Source organism: Eriocheir sinensis, chromosome 20, assembly GCF_024679095.1.
Source record: "Eriocheir sinensis breed Jianghai 21 chromosome 20, ASM2467909v1, whole genome shotgun sequence".
Classification (NCBI taxonomy): domain Eukaryota; kingdom Metazoa; phylum Arthropoda; class Malacostraca; order Decapoda; family Varunidae; genus Eriocheir; species Eriocheir sinensis.
The window spans coordinates 15,363,208-15,379,922 of NC_066528.1; the positions used below are offsets into that span (position 1 = coordinate 15,363,208).

The 16,715-nt window shown below is 44.3% G+C and overlaps 1 protein-coding gene across 1 annotated transcript; it reads left to right on the forward strand.

The window, feature by feature from the left end:
- Positions 1–8,609: 8,609 nt before the first annotated feature.
- On the forward strand, positions 8,610–12,563 carry LOC127001235 (uncharacterized). The gene is made up of 4 exons (XM_050865520.1): positions 8,610–9,279; positions 9,717–9,818; positions 10,166–11,967; positions 12,048–12,563. The coding sequence occupies exons 1-3, from the start codon at positions 8,697–8,699 to the stop codon at positions 10,507–10,509; spliced, it is 1,029 nt and encodes a 342-aa protein (XP_050721477.1). The 5' UTR covers positions 8,610–8,696; the 3' UTR covers positions 10,510–11,967; positions 12,048–12,563.
- Positions 12,564–16,715: the final 4,152 nt, after the last annotated feature.

The window sequence follows — 16,715 nt, forward strand, 5'->3', positions numbered from 1 at the left end:
TCATCTGGTATTATAGTTAATGTTGTTATTTATTGTATATTTGTATTTAGCTTTATGGTTGGGAGCTATCTACAACCTTTAGAAATATAATAATAGTACAATGAAATAAATATTATACAGTCTGTCGGGAAGCTTCTCGGACAGGCTAGATTCGTTGCCAGAATTATAATTATATATATATATATATATATATATATATATATATATATATATATATATATATATATATATATATATATATATATATATATATATATATATATATATATATTACTTACTTACTTACTTACACATACATACATAGGTACATACATACATACACACACATACATACATACTAACATACATACTAAGCAGCTACGCTCATGCCGCATTCAGAGAGCGCTGAGAGTCCATTCGTCCAATACTTAGGAGCGTTCTATCGGCACTTAGTCACAGTTTCATTGGCGGTAAAACATTAAGTGCCGGTATTCTCACGCTTCCGCCTCTCACATCCAACATTTCCAAGGGCCGAAAAGGAGATCAGTTCTGTTTCTAATGAGTGTGTGTTTAGGTCCACGGTACAGAAGAAGGGCTAAGCTGCCTCCAGGGTCATCACACTACCCCTGGAAATGCTCAAAACTCCTACGAAAGCCTTGTCAAGTGTGTTCACCTCCTGGGGCGCCGAAATGTTTAAGAGTATGACCCAAGTGTCTGGTGATATAAGTAAGAGAAGTCGACGAGCAAAGAGGTGTGTGTGTGTGTGTGTGTGTGTGTGTGTGTGTGTGGGAGGAAGGGGGGAGGGTGAAGGGGAAGGGAAAGTGAGATGGGGAGGAAGTTGAAGGGTGGAGATGTAAGAGAGAGAGAGAGAGAGAGAGAGAGAGAGAGAGAGAGAGAGAGAGAGAGAGAGAGAGAGAGAGAGAGAGAGAGAGAGAGAGAGAAAATAGAACAAATAGAACAAACCCATATCACTAATCTATGCAGGGCCGGATTATCCTATACGCCAAGTACGCCATGGCGTAGAGCCCCAAGCACTGAGAAGCACACAAAACCTGATAGACCCGACCCATAATTGGGCCCCCACATAAAGGAAATCCCGGAAATGCCTGTGGCCTCAGGGAGATCAGTAAGCTTCGCTGGGCTGTTGATCGAAAAAAAAAAATAATAATAAATAAATAAATAGATAAAATAAAATAGCGAAAACTTGTTTGTGTTGGCAACACAAGTCAGTGCTTGCAATTTCTTTGAACTTGTGCAGGAATTATATACATATTCAGTTGCATTAACAAAGCGCTGGAATTTACTAACAAAAGGATTATCACCTAATGAAAATGGTAGAATTCTAACCCTAAAAACATTATCGTCCACACGTTGGCATTTCCATTCTGAATCAGTGAAAGCACTGCACTTAAACTACTCAAGCATCTATGGTATGTCGAATGAAATTGCAGACAACGAGGAACTAAAAGGAGATGCTCGACTTGCTGCATCAGTTTTTGCAGAGAATATGTGCCTTCTTGAAAATGCATGTATGTGTGTTCTTTGGAACAAGATCCTCCAGCACTTTCAGAAAGCTAGTACTCTTCTCCAAAGCACAAATATTGATATCAACATGGCTGTATCATTGTTTCTATCACTTGAAAGTTTTGTTGCTGAACTTCGTGGTCAATCTGATGAACTGGAGAATGATGCAAAAAATCTCATGGAAAATGTTCAGCAAGTATATGTATCGGAAAAGGTACGGAAGAAAAGACGGCGGCGTCAAGCTGATGATTCTGCTGAACCTGATGCAGATCTTCAAGATGCACAAAAATTCCGTGTACAGAGTTTTGTTGTCATCATTGACAAGTTACTTGTAAGTTTAGCTCAACGTCCCCAGGCTTATCACAAGATATCTGACGACTTTGCCTTTAACAAGTCATTGAGGGAGAATGATACTACTGCACAGCTGGGAGTTGATGTATCCAGCTTGGTAAAAAAATACATCAGTGACTTGGAACCCCACTGCGAGGATGAATTTATGACATTCTCAGAATTGCAAGGTTTTTATTTATGAGTCCCCCTTAAAAAACGACCCTCTCCACCCCCCACCCCCCGTTTTCTATGAGGTACAGCCGTAGTGCCCTTTTTTTCATTAATTCTACCCTTTACCAATCCCCTATTTTTCGCCCCTACAGTAATATCAATGGTCTTATATTATCTTCCATCTCATCTCTCTCTCTCTCTCTCTCTCACGCGTCCGTCCTTGCCCCTCCATCCCTCCTTTCCTTCACCCCCCCTCCTCTTTCTCCTCCTCCTCCTCTTCATCACCTCCTTGGCTCTGCTTCCCTAGGCACACGCAACACCACCACCACCACCACCACCATCACCACCACCACCCTTCACAACACATCTGTACACTCCTCCTTCTCTCCCTTATCTTCATTATCTTTTTCTTCTTCTCCTTCTTCTATTCACTATTCCTTCTTCTTCTTCATCCTTCTCCATCTACGATTTCCTTCTTATTAAATTCCTTAGTCCCCTTTCTCCTCCTCCTTCATGCAGTTCACTAGTGTCGGTGTGCTCCGTGGCGCAATGGTTAGCACATTCGACTCACACCCGAGAGGTTCTGGGTTCGATCCCCGGTAGGAAGAGGCAAAAGATGGGCGATCTCCTTCTACCCGTGACTCTGTCCCGCTAGCTTTCTGTTGCCTGCTCTTTCATGTTTCTTCCTTTTTTTTTTCTTTTCCCTCTCCTCCAACTCCTCTTTATCTTTCAACACTCCTACGTCCTTCTTCTTCTTCCTCCTCCTCTTCTTTCTTTCATGTTTCCTCCTCTTCTTTTCTTCTTTACTCCTTTTTCCTCTTTAACTCCTCTTTCTCTCTAAACACTTCTACCTCCTTCACCGTCTTCCTCCTCTTCCTTCCTCTTTAATGTTTCCTCCTCCTCTTCATTCTCTTCCTTCCCTTCCAACTGTTTTCCCTCTCTCCTATTCCTCTTTCTCTCTCGATAATCTTCCTTCCTTCCCTTCTTCCTCCTCCTCCTCCTTTCTTCTTTCTTGACTCCTTTTTCCTCTTCCTGCTCCCCTTTCTCTCTCAGCACTCCCACCTCCTTCACCTTCTTCCTCCTCCTCTTCCTTCTTCTTCAATGTTCTCTCCTCTTCTTCCTTTACTTCATTATTCCCCTTCCTACTCTTCTTTCTCTCTCAACACTCCCACCTCCTCTACTTCCTTCTTCTCCTTCCTCCTCCTCCATTCTTCCTGTCTCTCCTCATTCCAAGTCAAGTATAATATAACCCAAGATACTTAAGTCACTTCCTACTCCCTTTCCTCCTCCTCCTCCTCCTCCTTCTAATTCCTGCTGGGTCTTTCCTCACCTCCCTATCTCCTCCTCCTCCTCTCACACTAAACAACCATTGCCTAATCTCGTGAACCCTTTCAGTTAACATATATACCTAAACACAGTACGCTCTGATCCCAAGACTAACAATGGGGCAACAGGTTCCAGTCCTCCTACTCCGTCCCCTGCGGCGCTCCGTGTTTTTGTATCCTTGCTCTCATCTCTCCCACTTATACATTGTTTTTTTTTGGTCTCCTTCTCATTTGGATAACAATAGGTGAAGGGGAAGATGGAATAAATGTAAGGAGGGTAACTATAGGTTGGCTGTTTGCTGGTTAGGTTTTATAAGGAGTCAGGCTACCATAGGGATTCTAGTGTTCTTTATGTCTACTAAAACTGTACTGTGATAGGAGGAGGAGGAGGAAGAGAAGGAGGAAGAGTGATAGTAAGAGAACGAGGATCAAGAAGAAGAAGAAGAAGAAGAAGAAGAAGAAGAAGAAGAAGATAAAAATAAAGAAAGAAGGGAAAGGCAGAAAAATAAATAAGTTAATAAAAAATAAAGGTAGAGAAAAGAAAAAAAGGTGCAGAGAGAGAGAGAGAGAGAGAGAGAGAGAGAGAGAGAGAGAGAGAGAGAGAGAGAGATCCATACATTATACATTCACCACGTAACAACATCATCACCACTGCAATCACCACCAGTGTAATAGTGATGGTGGTGGAGGTGGTGATACTGAATGTGACTAGCAAAAACTACATTCTCTCTCTCTCTCTCTCTCTCTCTCTCTCTCTCTCTCTCTCAGCGTGAGGGAGGGTCATAAAAGGGTAATCCCTGTCTAAATACAAGCGTGATTTCAATAATATTTTAACACAGTTTTCCCTCACCCAAACTTTCTCTCAGGAAACACAAACAGAAAATGGTAATTCTAAGGGACATGTCAATATTTTCGCCTCATACGCCGCCCTTAAGTTTAAAAGTCTACAGTCGTATGATAAATTACATAAAGGTGATAAACGAGACACTGTATGGATAAAAAGTAATTGGGGATTATTGAAGAGAGGGTATATAGCCTTCTCCTTTCGAGTCACCGACTACTTATTTCTGGACAAAGTATGATGTTTTTATCTTGTGGAGATAGTATTTTTTTTCCAGAAATCACTAACTGATTGACATTCCAATGCCTGTGTGTGTGCACCCGCCGCCGCCCCGCCACACACCGCATACCGAATAAATACCAGCCTAACCTAACAACCTTACGTAATCTACCTAACAGGGGGGAGATAGCTTCGCCACTCTCGACACCTTTAACGGAAAGCTTCGCCCCCCTTGAGCCCCCATTCTATTCTCCGGAGGTCATTTCTTACTGTATTGCATTCTGTCAGCAAATAGGTGGCAACCCTCTCCTCATTAGGACCCACCATGAATTCATAAGTAATAAAAGAATAAATAAATATTTCCCAACTCCTATAACTTTTCTGCTTCTAAATACCTAGCTTTTGGTTTTAGTATTTGCCATATTTAGCTTACTTAACGATGTATTGATGGTTTATTGTTCTAATGTACACGCTAAATAAGGGAGGAACACGCCATCCCAACCCCCAGGCAATACATGGTGTGATTTCCAGCAATACAAGAAACATGTGTACAATATTCATATCGCTATGCAGTGGAGGAAATGATAAGAAATGTGATGAAAACGTGAAAATGTGTTAAAATAGCGTGTTGGTGGCCGAAGAGGAGGAGAGGAAGGGGGGATTTGAACTACCATTAGGCTAACCGTGAATAGCCTAGCCATCCTCTATTGAAACTATGTCCCTCTTCCTACCTTCTATCCCTTACATCCCTCCCTGGGCCTCTTCGACTAAGTGATGAAAACCGTGAAAATGGGGGTTAAAATGGTGAATTGGTAGGCGAAGAAGAGGAGGCGGAGGAATCTGAACAACTATTAGGCTAACTTGCAATAGCCTAGCCCTCCTCTATTACACTCCTATGCTCCACTTCCAGTCTCCCTGATATCCCTCCACTAATTAAATTAATGAAAACCGTGAAAATAGGTTAAAAATAATGTTGATAGCAGAAGAGGAGGAGAAAAAGGAGGAATTTGAACTAGCATTAGACTACCCAGCAATAGCCTAGTCATCCTCTTTGAGCTCCAATGTACCTCTTCTCGCCTCCCGCCTATCCCTCACATCCCTCCCTAGGCCTCTTCGACTTGATATTAATATAGATAAAAACAGTAAAAATGAGGAGGAGGAGGAGGAGGAGGAATTTGAACTACCATTAGACTACCCAGCAATAGCCTAGTCATCCTCTTTGAACTCCAATGTACCTCTTCTCGCCTCCATCCTACCCTTCACATCCCTCCCTAGGCCTCTTTGACTAGATATTAATTAATATAGATAAAAACAGTAAAAATGAGGAGGAGGAGGAGGAGGAGGAATTTGAACTACCATTAGACTACCCAGCAATAGCCTAGTCATCCTCTTTGAACTCCAATGTACCTCTTCTCGCCTCCCTCCTATCCCTCACATCCCTCCCTAGGCCTCTTCGACTTGATATTAATATAGATAAAAACAGTAAAAATGAGGAGGAGGAGGAGGAGGAGGAATTTGAACTACCATTAGACTACCCAGCAATAGCCTAGTCATCCTCTTTGAACTCGAATGTACCTCTTCTCGCCTCCATCCTACCCTTCACATCCCTCCCTAGGCCTCTTCGACTTGATATTAATATAGATAAAAACAGTAAAAATGAGGAGGAGGAGGAGGAGGAGGATTCTGAACAACCATTAGACTACCCAGCAATAGCCTAGTCATCCTTTTTGAACTCGAATGTACCTCTTCTCGCCTCCATCCTACCCTTCACATCCCTCCCTAGGCCTCTTCGACTTGATATTAATATAGATAAAAACAGTAAAAATGAGGAGGAGGCGGAGGAGGAATTTGAACAACCATAGCCTAGTCATCCTCTTTGAACTCGAATGTACCTCTTCTCGCCTCCCTCCTATCCCTCACATCCCTCCGTAGGCCTCTTCGACTAAAAGTTTAATATGAATGAAAACAGTGAAAATGATGATGAGGAGGAGGAGGAATTTGAACAAGCATTAGGCTAACCGAAAAAAAGCTTAGTCATTCTCTATTAAACTCCTAGGCCCCTCTTCTCGCCTCCATCCTACCCTTCACATCCCTCCCTAGGCCTCTTCGACTAGATATTGTTATAGATAAAAACAGTGAAAATGAGAAGGAGGAGGAGGAATTTGAACAAGCATTGGGCTAACCGAAAAAGAACACTGATAAAAAGGAAACAAACAATAGAGATAATACAAGGAAGGAGTGTGGCGGCCATGAGAGAGAGAGAGAGAGAGAGAGAGAGAGATGAAGCACGTGTTTCGAACCCCTCTCTCTCTCTCTCTCTAAACAGTACTTAAATGACTCCTTCCACATCACTTTGACGCTCTGAAAAGGTGATACAAGGTAGGAATGTGGCAGCCATGAGAGAGAGAGAGAGAGAGAGAGAGAGAGAGAGAGAGATATGAAGCACGTGTTTCGAACCTCTCTCTCTCTCTCTCTGAACAGTACATAAATGACTCCTACCATATCACTTTGGGGCTCCGGGCTGTCACCTCCATATCCCCGGCCTTTGTGTTCCGCCTCAGTCTCCGTAACTTTGGATTAGTCCACGCATCAGTCAGCACAATGTGACGCCACCACCCGCACGCCCACACTCACTGACCAACACTCCGACACTGACTCGACACCTGCATCACCAGATTGTCGTACTCAGCCTCTTATGTTTTCCGATTTCCGATCCAAAAACTGTCTCCTCCACTCCAATAACTACATTTATTTATAGTTACCGTTGAAAGGTTTAATTATTAGTGTTTTTTCGCTATAGATAAGTGTCCAAAAACGGTATATACAATGGTGGATACGATAATCTGGCAACCCTGCAGTCACCATCGCCAGTATAACTCCCAGTGGGAAATTTGAAAACGTAACATTTGGCAACAAAAAGTATTATTTCGGATTTCTGATCAGGCGTTTGAAAAGTAAGAAATACGGTAATCATGGGCTTTTTAGGAACGTTTTAGGAATCATGGTTTGACGTTTCCACTTGAAAAAGAACATCTATATAATCAAAGGTTTTAACACTAAGCATAATTCAAAGGCTCTTCGTCTCATCAGCTCTCCTCCTTATACTGATAGTCTTCTACCTCTTAAATTCCGCCGCCATGTTGCCTCTCTATCTTCTATCGATATTTTCATGCTGACTGCTCTTCTGAACTTGCTAACTGCATGCCTCCCCCCCTCCCGCGACCCCGCTGCATACGACTTTCTACTCATGCTCATCCCTATACTGTCCAAACCCCTCATGCAAGAGTCAACCAGCATCTTCACTCTTTCATCCCTCACGCTGGTAAACACTGGAACAATCTTCCTTCATCTGCATATCCTCCTGCCTACGACTTGAACTCTTTCAAGAGGAGGGTATCAGGACACCTCTCCTCCCGAAATTGACCTCTCTTTATGGACACTCCTTTGACCTCTAATCAGGAGCAGTAATCAATAAGTGTCTTCCTTCCCAGTATAAGTACCGTACATCATTATAAAACGGATTGTGTGTGCTTGATAGTTTAATGAACATAATAATACAATGTTTAGCGTCTCTGTTGCCCCGCACTGCTCTGCGTGCGTCGTGAACCTTTCCTGTGATAACAACTTCCGTCCGAGAGGTGCCAGAGTGCCAACACCAGAATATATTGACCATTTTTACCTCGTAGTTTTAAAGTTCGAGTATGCCACGCAAACCATATCCTTTATCACAAATGTTATCTACATTAATAAGTTATATTTACATTTATAATTCGTAGTTTTTCTCCATTATGATTTATCTATTAATTATTCATTTTTTTAACGTGAAAGTGTGCTTATTCTTCCCCTTCAAACAAAATCTGAAAATCTGAAATGCAAAGGAAGTCTGACAATCCCAGGCCGGTGCTGCCAGACGCTTCCGCCACTCACGTCAACCATTTCCAGATGCCGTGAAGGAGATCGATCGGGTTTTCATGGGCGTTTATTTCACGTTCATGGCACAGAATGGTCCGGCGAGCCCTGGGCGGATCTGTACTGACCACTTTGGGGACGCCTGTAAACAATGAGCCACAAGCAGTCTTCATACCAGCTGACATGACCAAGTGGAACAGGCGTGTAAGTGATGATAAATAGGGAGAATTTTCTGTGTGTGTGTGTGTGTGTGTGTGTGTGTGTGTGTGTGTGTGTGTGTGTGTGTTGTCATTTTATAATCATGGAGTATATCCGGCGTCCATATCGGCTCCCTCACCGTCACACCAATAGACACACGAAGGCACCAGAGACACAGAGGCGTGGCGTGTCTTGGGGTGATGACGGGGCGTGTGGCTGTGGCGGCGGTGCTCCTGCTGCGTCTTGGAGGCGCCCACGGCACCAGGGACTGTAAGGAACTTCATGAAGTGGTGGTCGTCAGTGAAGGAGGGAAGGAGACAATTTGTGAGGAGAGACGAGAAACAGGAAGATATAGTGAGTCGACAACAGTGTACGTGAAGCCGGGAGATGACTTCAAGGGAGTTAGTCTTGAAGTGACAGAAAAGCTATTCTCTGCACATCTTCAAAAAGCCTGGTTTGGCCTAAACAAGTGTTACAGCGACAACAAGTGGATCAAATTGAAGGTGAATGTGGAAGCAACGAATATATTGAACACAATTCTGCATTTCACCCTAAACATTGAAGGATACAAAGGAAGATGCACGAGGAAAACAACATGGAACAAATTCATCACTGGCTTTAGTATTGTGGCTCACGGCTCTTCCAACTGGACAAGCACAGCCAAAGAAACGGGCGACAGATGTCAAGGTCCGGAAGAATTCACGAACCTGCAGAACCCAAACACCTGCACGGATCCGCCCGACCCTATCACCACCAGCACCACATCAACACCACCACCTCCAGGTACCACCACCACCACCACTACCACAACACCACCACCACCTCCAGGTACCACAACACCACCACCACCTCCAGCTACCACCACCACGACCACCACCACCACCACATCAACACCACCACCTCCAGGAACTTACAAAACCACCACCACAACAACAACAGCACACCCAGGTACTACCATCATCATCACCATCAGCACCACCATCACCACCACAACAACAACCCCTAAAGGTACCAACACCACTACCATCATCACCACCACCACCACCACAACACCACCTCCAGGCACTACCACCACAACGCCCTCCACAACCTATGCCACCACAGCCCCTCCAGGTGTTCCTCTTACAAGCTCTTCCTCCACCCTGACAACCACAGCCACACCACGTCCACACCTTCGCCGCCACAAGGAAAGGTCACTCTGTCTCTCTCCTCTTCGACAGTGGTGATAGCGGTGCCGATAGCGGTGGTGGTGGCGGTGATCCTGGCCATTGTGGTGTGTGTGACCTACCGGAGGCGACGACGTGGACAGGGAGAGGGGCAGGGTGAGTACTGAGAGAGAGAGAGAATACGTAATCGTTTCTTGTCTTCCCGTCCCAAGTAATTGCCGCCGCCATCTTAACGCAGGCCACGCTAACATCAACAAAGGCCGTGTGTGTGTCCTAATCACCTGGTAGAAGCACGTGTACAAAACTAGTGTGTTGATCATACATGTTTGTCATTCAGGAATTGCACTTCACGGGTCATTTATCCCTCTTCTTACTGTTGCTCTGTTACTGCATAAATACACCTACTGACTACGAACTACTACTACTACTACTACTACTACTACTACTACTGATAATAATAATAATAATAATAATAATAATAATGATAATCTACACCCTGACAGAGATCCAGTATCATCCACAGTCCTCTCCAGCCTCACCGGAGATAGGTTCAGTGCACATCATGGAGAACAGTCTGTATGAACCCTTCCCCGGCCCCGTGACCCCCGCCGCCAGGGAACAGCAAGGGACGGTGGTCGTGGAGAACAGTCTGTACGAACCACTACCCGGCTCACTGACAGCGGCCGCCAGGGAACAGCAGGAGATTGAAGTCGTGGAGAACAGTCTGTACGAACCACTACCCGGCTCACTGACAGCGGCCGCCAGGGAACAGCAGGAGATTGAAGTCGTGGAGAACAGTCTGTACGAACCCTTCCCCGCCTCCATGACAGCACCCACCAATCAGTGAACAGCAAGAGACAGTAGTCGTGGAGAACAGTCTGTACGAACCGGTCAACAGGGATTACCTCTAGCCATTGCATGTCAGAGGCACACCCTCCAATCCACGGCCACTGTCCCTAACACGCCTAGACTGACTGTTCCCGCTCCACTCGACTTCGGAAACCTTGATGATGTAGGTTATTGACACGACACCAGACACACATTGCAGGAAGGCGTGAACATTGTCCTGTCGGCGGCCTGATCCCCAGCCATTCCTGTAACTTGTTTGCCTTCCGTGCTGAGGACCGTTCGCCTGTAGCAGTAATTCAACTATCGGACACGAGATGGGAGCCACGATCAGATGGTCTCACGGAAGGGAAGGGAAACTCGCCTGGCAGTGGGAACATCTTTGCCGAGATAAGACAACGCGACACCACCAGAGGAAGGTACCCCCCCTGTGACCTTTGTGTTAGCAGGTAACTTATGGGATGACATTTTGTTTAACAGCAATACGACCAACAGGCTCATCCAGTCGCCAGGTACGACGATTGTGGTGCTGAAGACATGTGTTGCTCGTGTTCTCCAAATGGAGCTGGGGCGTTTGATTCCAGTTGTCAGCAGGAAAAAAACTATTGCTACTCCCGAAGATTCCTTGGCGTCTGTCTGTGTGTGGCAATGACCCCCAAGAGGCACACCCAGACCCTGGATTCCTGCCGGGAGTGACGCCAGGAACTCCAGGTCCTGCTGTAGGCGCCGAAGGGACCTTTAGTGGACAGTGAAGATACAACTACAGCGATCCACCGAGAACCTGATGCTGATTTTATGATCTTGATGATTTAGTTAATAAGTTACCAAATAAGGGAAAAAATGGCTTAAACAATACTGTTAATGATTATCAAAATGGTTTTTTTTTCAGATACTTATCTTAATGTATAATACTTGTACATGTGTATCCCTGTTCTGTATTGCTCTGTGATTTGTCCATGCGAGTGTTCCGCAACTGTGTGATGCTGTTGTGTTCAGCCCTGACGTGCGTGTATTAATACATGTGATCAGTCTGCAGCACCCCATTGTGCACGTCATTATATTGTGTTCAGCCCTGACGTGCGTGTATTAATACATGTGATCAGTCTGCAGCACCGCGTTTTGCACGTCATTTCAACTTTTTTTATGGTATTTAATTTCATAAATCAGTCAATCTTTTTCCCGTTGGGGGCGGGGACGTAATTCATGCCTCCCTGCTTGTTACTGTTGTTTTGGAATGTGAGAAATAAGTCAATCTTTTTTGCTCGTTGGGAGACAGGGAAAACGTAATTCATGCTTTCGTACTTGTTAATGTTGTGTTGGATGGTGACATATTAATCCCTTTACCTTTGAGGGGGCGGGGAGATGTGTTTCATGCCTAGGTACTCGTCACTGTTGTGTTGGATGGTGACATATTAATCCCTTTACCTTTGAGGGGGCGGGAGATGTGTTTCATGGCAAGGTACTCGTCACTGTTGTGTCGGATGGTGACATATTAATCCCTTTACCTTTGAGGGGGCGGGAGATATGTTTCATGCCAAGGTACTCGTCACTGTTGTGTTGGATGGTGACATATTAATCCCTTTACCTTTGAGGGGGCGGGAGATGTGTTTCATGCCTTGGTACTCGTCACTGTTGTGTTGGATGGTGACAAGGTTCAGCGAGTGCCCGCCGCTGTTGTGCAAAATCCTCGGGCTGCATTACGTGTGTCTGGGCCAGCACCACGGCCATCCTGACACACTAGAAGCTACAACAGAACAAAACATATAGCTACTACAGGCAACTTTCACGGTGTTAAAAGAAAATCTAAACCTTTAGTACAACACGGCTATGAAGTAACAAACATCTGTGCTTTTCTTGCATCTTTGGGGTATTTTGCACAACGCCGTCCCCTCCCCGGAAGAGTGTGGTGCCGCGGCCGCCTCGGGAACACACGGACGGCGCGACTCACGGGAATGTCAGACTGTCCGCGGGGTTTGGCTTGCACAGTGTGATGAATGATTATGTCACGCTGCCCCCTGTTATCTGATTCTGTGACTTGACATTAATAAAAGCATAACAAAATGTATCAGTCATGTTTATTTTGCCCTTTTTTGCTGGTTTAAATCGTGCATGAGAGGCACTGTTAAGGGTCATCGTAAAATAGGAGCTTGCAACTATAAAAGGAGCTTGGCATTACACTGTTTAGAGAAGTCATGTTCCAAGGCCAAGGCCGAGAGAGAGAAGGCCTGGGACATGGGTGGGCGGGGGCGGGGCTGACCTCATCCTGCAGGGCTAGAATACTCAGTAGGTAGGTAGGTCAGGTTGGGGTCGCTACTACGCGTTAGTATCTGAACATAACCGTCTCCTAAAACAGCGGCTATCAGCGCTTCAATCTTGCTGTTCAGGAGACTCAGTGATGCCGTACACGCGTGCAGTTCCGAATTACAAGGGTCGAAAAACGCAGGTTCATCCCCTCCCAGAAGATGAGGACGTGGCTGCGGGCGACGAAGAGGAGAGAGAGAGAAAGAGAGAGACGAAAAATAAAACACTCGGATGTGCGTCAGATAAGATGAGCAGAGAAGCGCAGGATCTCTCACTCCCCTGCAACGACAAAACACACCCCTTGTACTAACCAGAGAAACCAGCCAACGACACGTTCTACAGGAGGGTGCGACGCTTAGGGAAGACCAAATACCCCAACGAAAGGCAACGGAGGCATGTCAACAACGATAGACCACGACAAAAAAAAAAAAAATCAGAGAAAAGACATAATAATCTTAGACGTTTGATGTTGTACGCTGGTATGGGTGTTTTTTTTTTCCTTTTTTTTAGGGGGGGGAGGGAGGGAGGGAGACTCATCCATACAAAGACAACGCCGTAAGAAGGACAATTCAATGTAGAGCACCAAAAAAAAAAAAAAAAAAAAAAATATGAGAAAACAGACCAGGAAAAGAAAACTACGGAAAAGAACACCAAAAAAATGAAAAAATATATAGAAAAAGAATAAAAAAAAGGAACATAGAGAAAAGGATTAGATAAACATCATCCACTTTTATCGGCCCTAACATCCACACCAACAAATCTATGGGTGAGTCTCTTCAGGGAGGACAGAGGCTCATCCAGACCATCACGGAACACCAGCAAATGGATGATGACACAAAAAACAACATCGAGAAGAGAAAAAGAAAAACACGTCATGGAGAAAAAGAACATAAATAAACACGCCATTGAAAAGAAAAAAACAAAAACAACAGAGAGAGAGAGAGAGAGAGAGAGAGAGAGAGAGAGAGAGAGAGAGAGATACAACGTCGAAAAAAGAGAAAGAAAAAAAATACAATAAAGAAAAGAAAAACAATTGCAAATGTCATCCATCTTCGACCCTAACTGACATCAACGAAGGACATTATATAAAAAGAGAAAATAGAGTAAAAATAAAAATACCAATAAACAAAATCTACAACAACTACTACTACTACTACTACTACTACTATTACAATTACTACTCTCCCTCTCTTTTTATTTCTTGTTTTGATCATTATTTTTCCCCAGTTTCCTGCATCGTTTTTCCTTCCCTTTCTTCTCCTCTGTCTTTCTATTGCTTTCTTTTCATTCTTTCTTTCCAACCCGGTGTGGTGCTGTTTTGGGTCGACCGCTTACCCTTGTGTGTGTGTGTGTGTGTGTGTGTGTGTGTGTGTGTAATGAACTGCTCTTCTGTTACCATATATGTACACTGTGCTAGCCTTCGAAGCTCCCAGAAATCAACAGGAAAGAGTGTCGCGATAAAACCCGCACTGATATCTCGTTTTCTACTTAACCAACTGCTCTTCTGATGTCATATGTATTCTGATAGCCTTCAAACCTCGCGGGAAACAACAGGAAAAAAATGTAGAGCTCAAAACAACGGCAGTACCTCACGTCCTACTTAACCAACGATATAATAGTGCTTGCCCATGCTCCGCCCCCCTCTACCCCCAAACAAGCTTGGGACCTGTGGGTAATATGTTTAAATTAACCTACCCTAGCTGACCCTAACGTAACCTACCTAACGGGGGACTTCGCTCGCTCGACCCCCATCCTACAGGGGGATTAATTCGCACCCCTCGACCTCCCTCACGGAACGGTCTACGTACCTCTCGCCCCCCCTTCTATTTTCCGGAAGTCATTCTTTACTGCCCTGGATTCAGTCACCAAGAAACAAGCAGTAATGTAGGCTGAGCATTAACTTTGAAAGAGGTGTCTACTTCCCCTTCCTCAACAGTAGCCATTACTCGCATTACTGACGACGCGAAGATGGTGGGGCGGCTTTTATTTCCCTACATTAAATCCACGTGTCACTTTATGATAACTATTAAGAATATCCTTAAATAATGCCCACACAGCACTGCACTACTTTGTTGCGTCAGGCGGCCGCGCGCAGCACCCCCACGTGATGGTGCTCCAGTGATTCGCGTCCTGGACCATTGTTCTTCACAGAGGCTCGGAAGCTCGGAGGCGCGACTCGCTTGTTTCCACGGTTTATCTTTTTTTCTTCTTTTCCGTGTATCCGTGGAGATCGTTATTGGAACTTACGTTTACCTACCAGCAAACACTCCGGCTGTTATAAATGTAATATTTCTTGGTATAAATAGGTAAAAATAAACTGATCACCTTCTCTGGCCACGCAATTCACTATCTCTACGGGGGCATCGCTCAAGGGGCTTTCATGGTCAAAAAAATATTAACTTGCAGATATCTCGTTTCCCTTTTAAATAACCAACTGCCTCACTGACCAAGCATGTGACCAAGTATTCCGACACCAACGCAAACCACGATATGATGGGACGGTCTACTTGTACCCCTAGATAATCTGACCCCGCACACACAGACCGAAAATAACATACACTAACAACTTGCCTTACTTACGTACTTATTCACCTGTTATTAGGGAAGAAACCAATAATTACCACCTAACGACCCCGCCACACCCCCAGTCCCATCATCTTACCCTGCACAGCTAACGATCGAGAGGCTTTCTGACATAGTCTGCCCCTACACACACACAGATGACAATAACACACACACAGACAAAGCGCAGTACATATATAGGCCCGATTATCCAACTGTTGCCGTTACGAAAAAAAAAATATCTAAAGACGTACTCCTCTACCTCCCATTATCTTACCTCAATCCTGCTCTCCATGGCGGACGAATCTGTATATCTCTACTGACGCTTCGTTTTTGCCGTGGTAGTCCGAGTAATCGACTGTCTCCCTCTTCTTTTTCTGTCTTGGTTATTGCTGACACACACTACACCCCGCACACTGACATCCAACCTTAACTGACCCTCTCTGTGCTAAGGCAGTGCTGTGATTGGTCCAAGACTTTCAAAATAGCGGCTTCTGATTGGACGAGCCTATTCTCATTGCCAGACTCGCCATCGAATAATTTTTTCGGTGAATTTGTTATTGGTTTAGTATTAGTTAAATCAGGTAACATTATTAGAGCTGTGTGTAATCGCTCATTTTTGTAATTTATGTAACCTGATATATCAATGTGTTAATTTATTGGTTTTCATTGCTACATTTTCGTCTACTTTCGGAGGTGAGGTATGAGAGTTTCCAGCACATCTTTCTTAATTAAAATATGGTCTGGGGAGGGGAGATATGTCAAGGGACTCCTTTCCGTTTATCACATTTTGGCAGCAGAGCCCGGGGCAAGTATATTAGGCTAAGTTAGGTCAGGTTCGATGAGGTTAGACATCAATGTGTTAGTAAATACGGTTTATCATAAGTAGTTCATATTTTGCAAGGTTGGTTTACTTACAAGAGTTAGAGTTAAAAGGCACAGAGAATGTAAGTGATTGCTTGATTAATTGATTGAAGTTTATTGTTGCAAAGAGAAATGCAAGGGAAATGAGAGGTCATGTCATCCCATCTCCCAGACAAGACATCATAATAACATGTATCATACAGAATTATAGAAAAATACAGATAAATACTATAGGTACACATTTCCAGTCACAGCCATCACAGGACAAACAATATAAGTGCTCAGAGTAAAAAAAAAATTATTTCAGCAATCCAAGGACTTGTGTGTAATGTGATCTGTGGGGGTAGGTTACGTTTCTCACTTAAATTATTGACTATTCAAAGGTTATGCCCTAAGGTTTTTATAACGCTATGCCACTAAAAAAATGACCACTGCAGCACACAAGTATGTCTCCTTAAATCGTGCCCCGGACAAGCCACT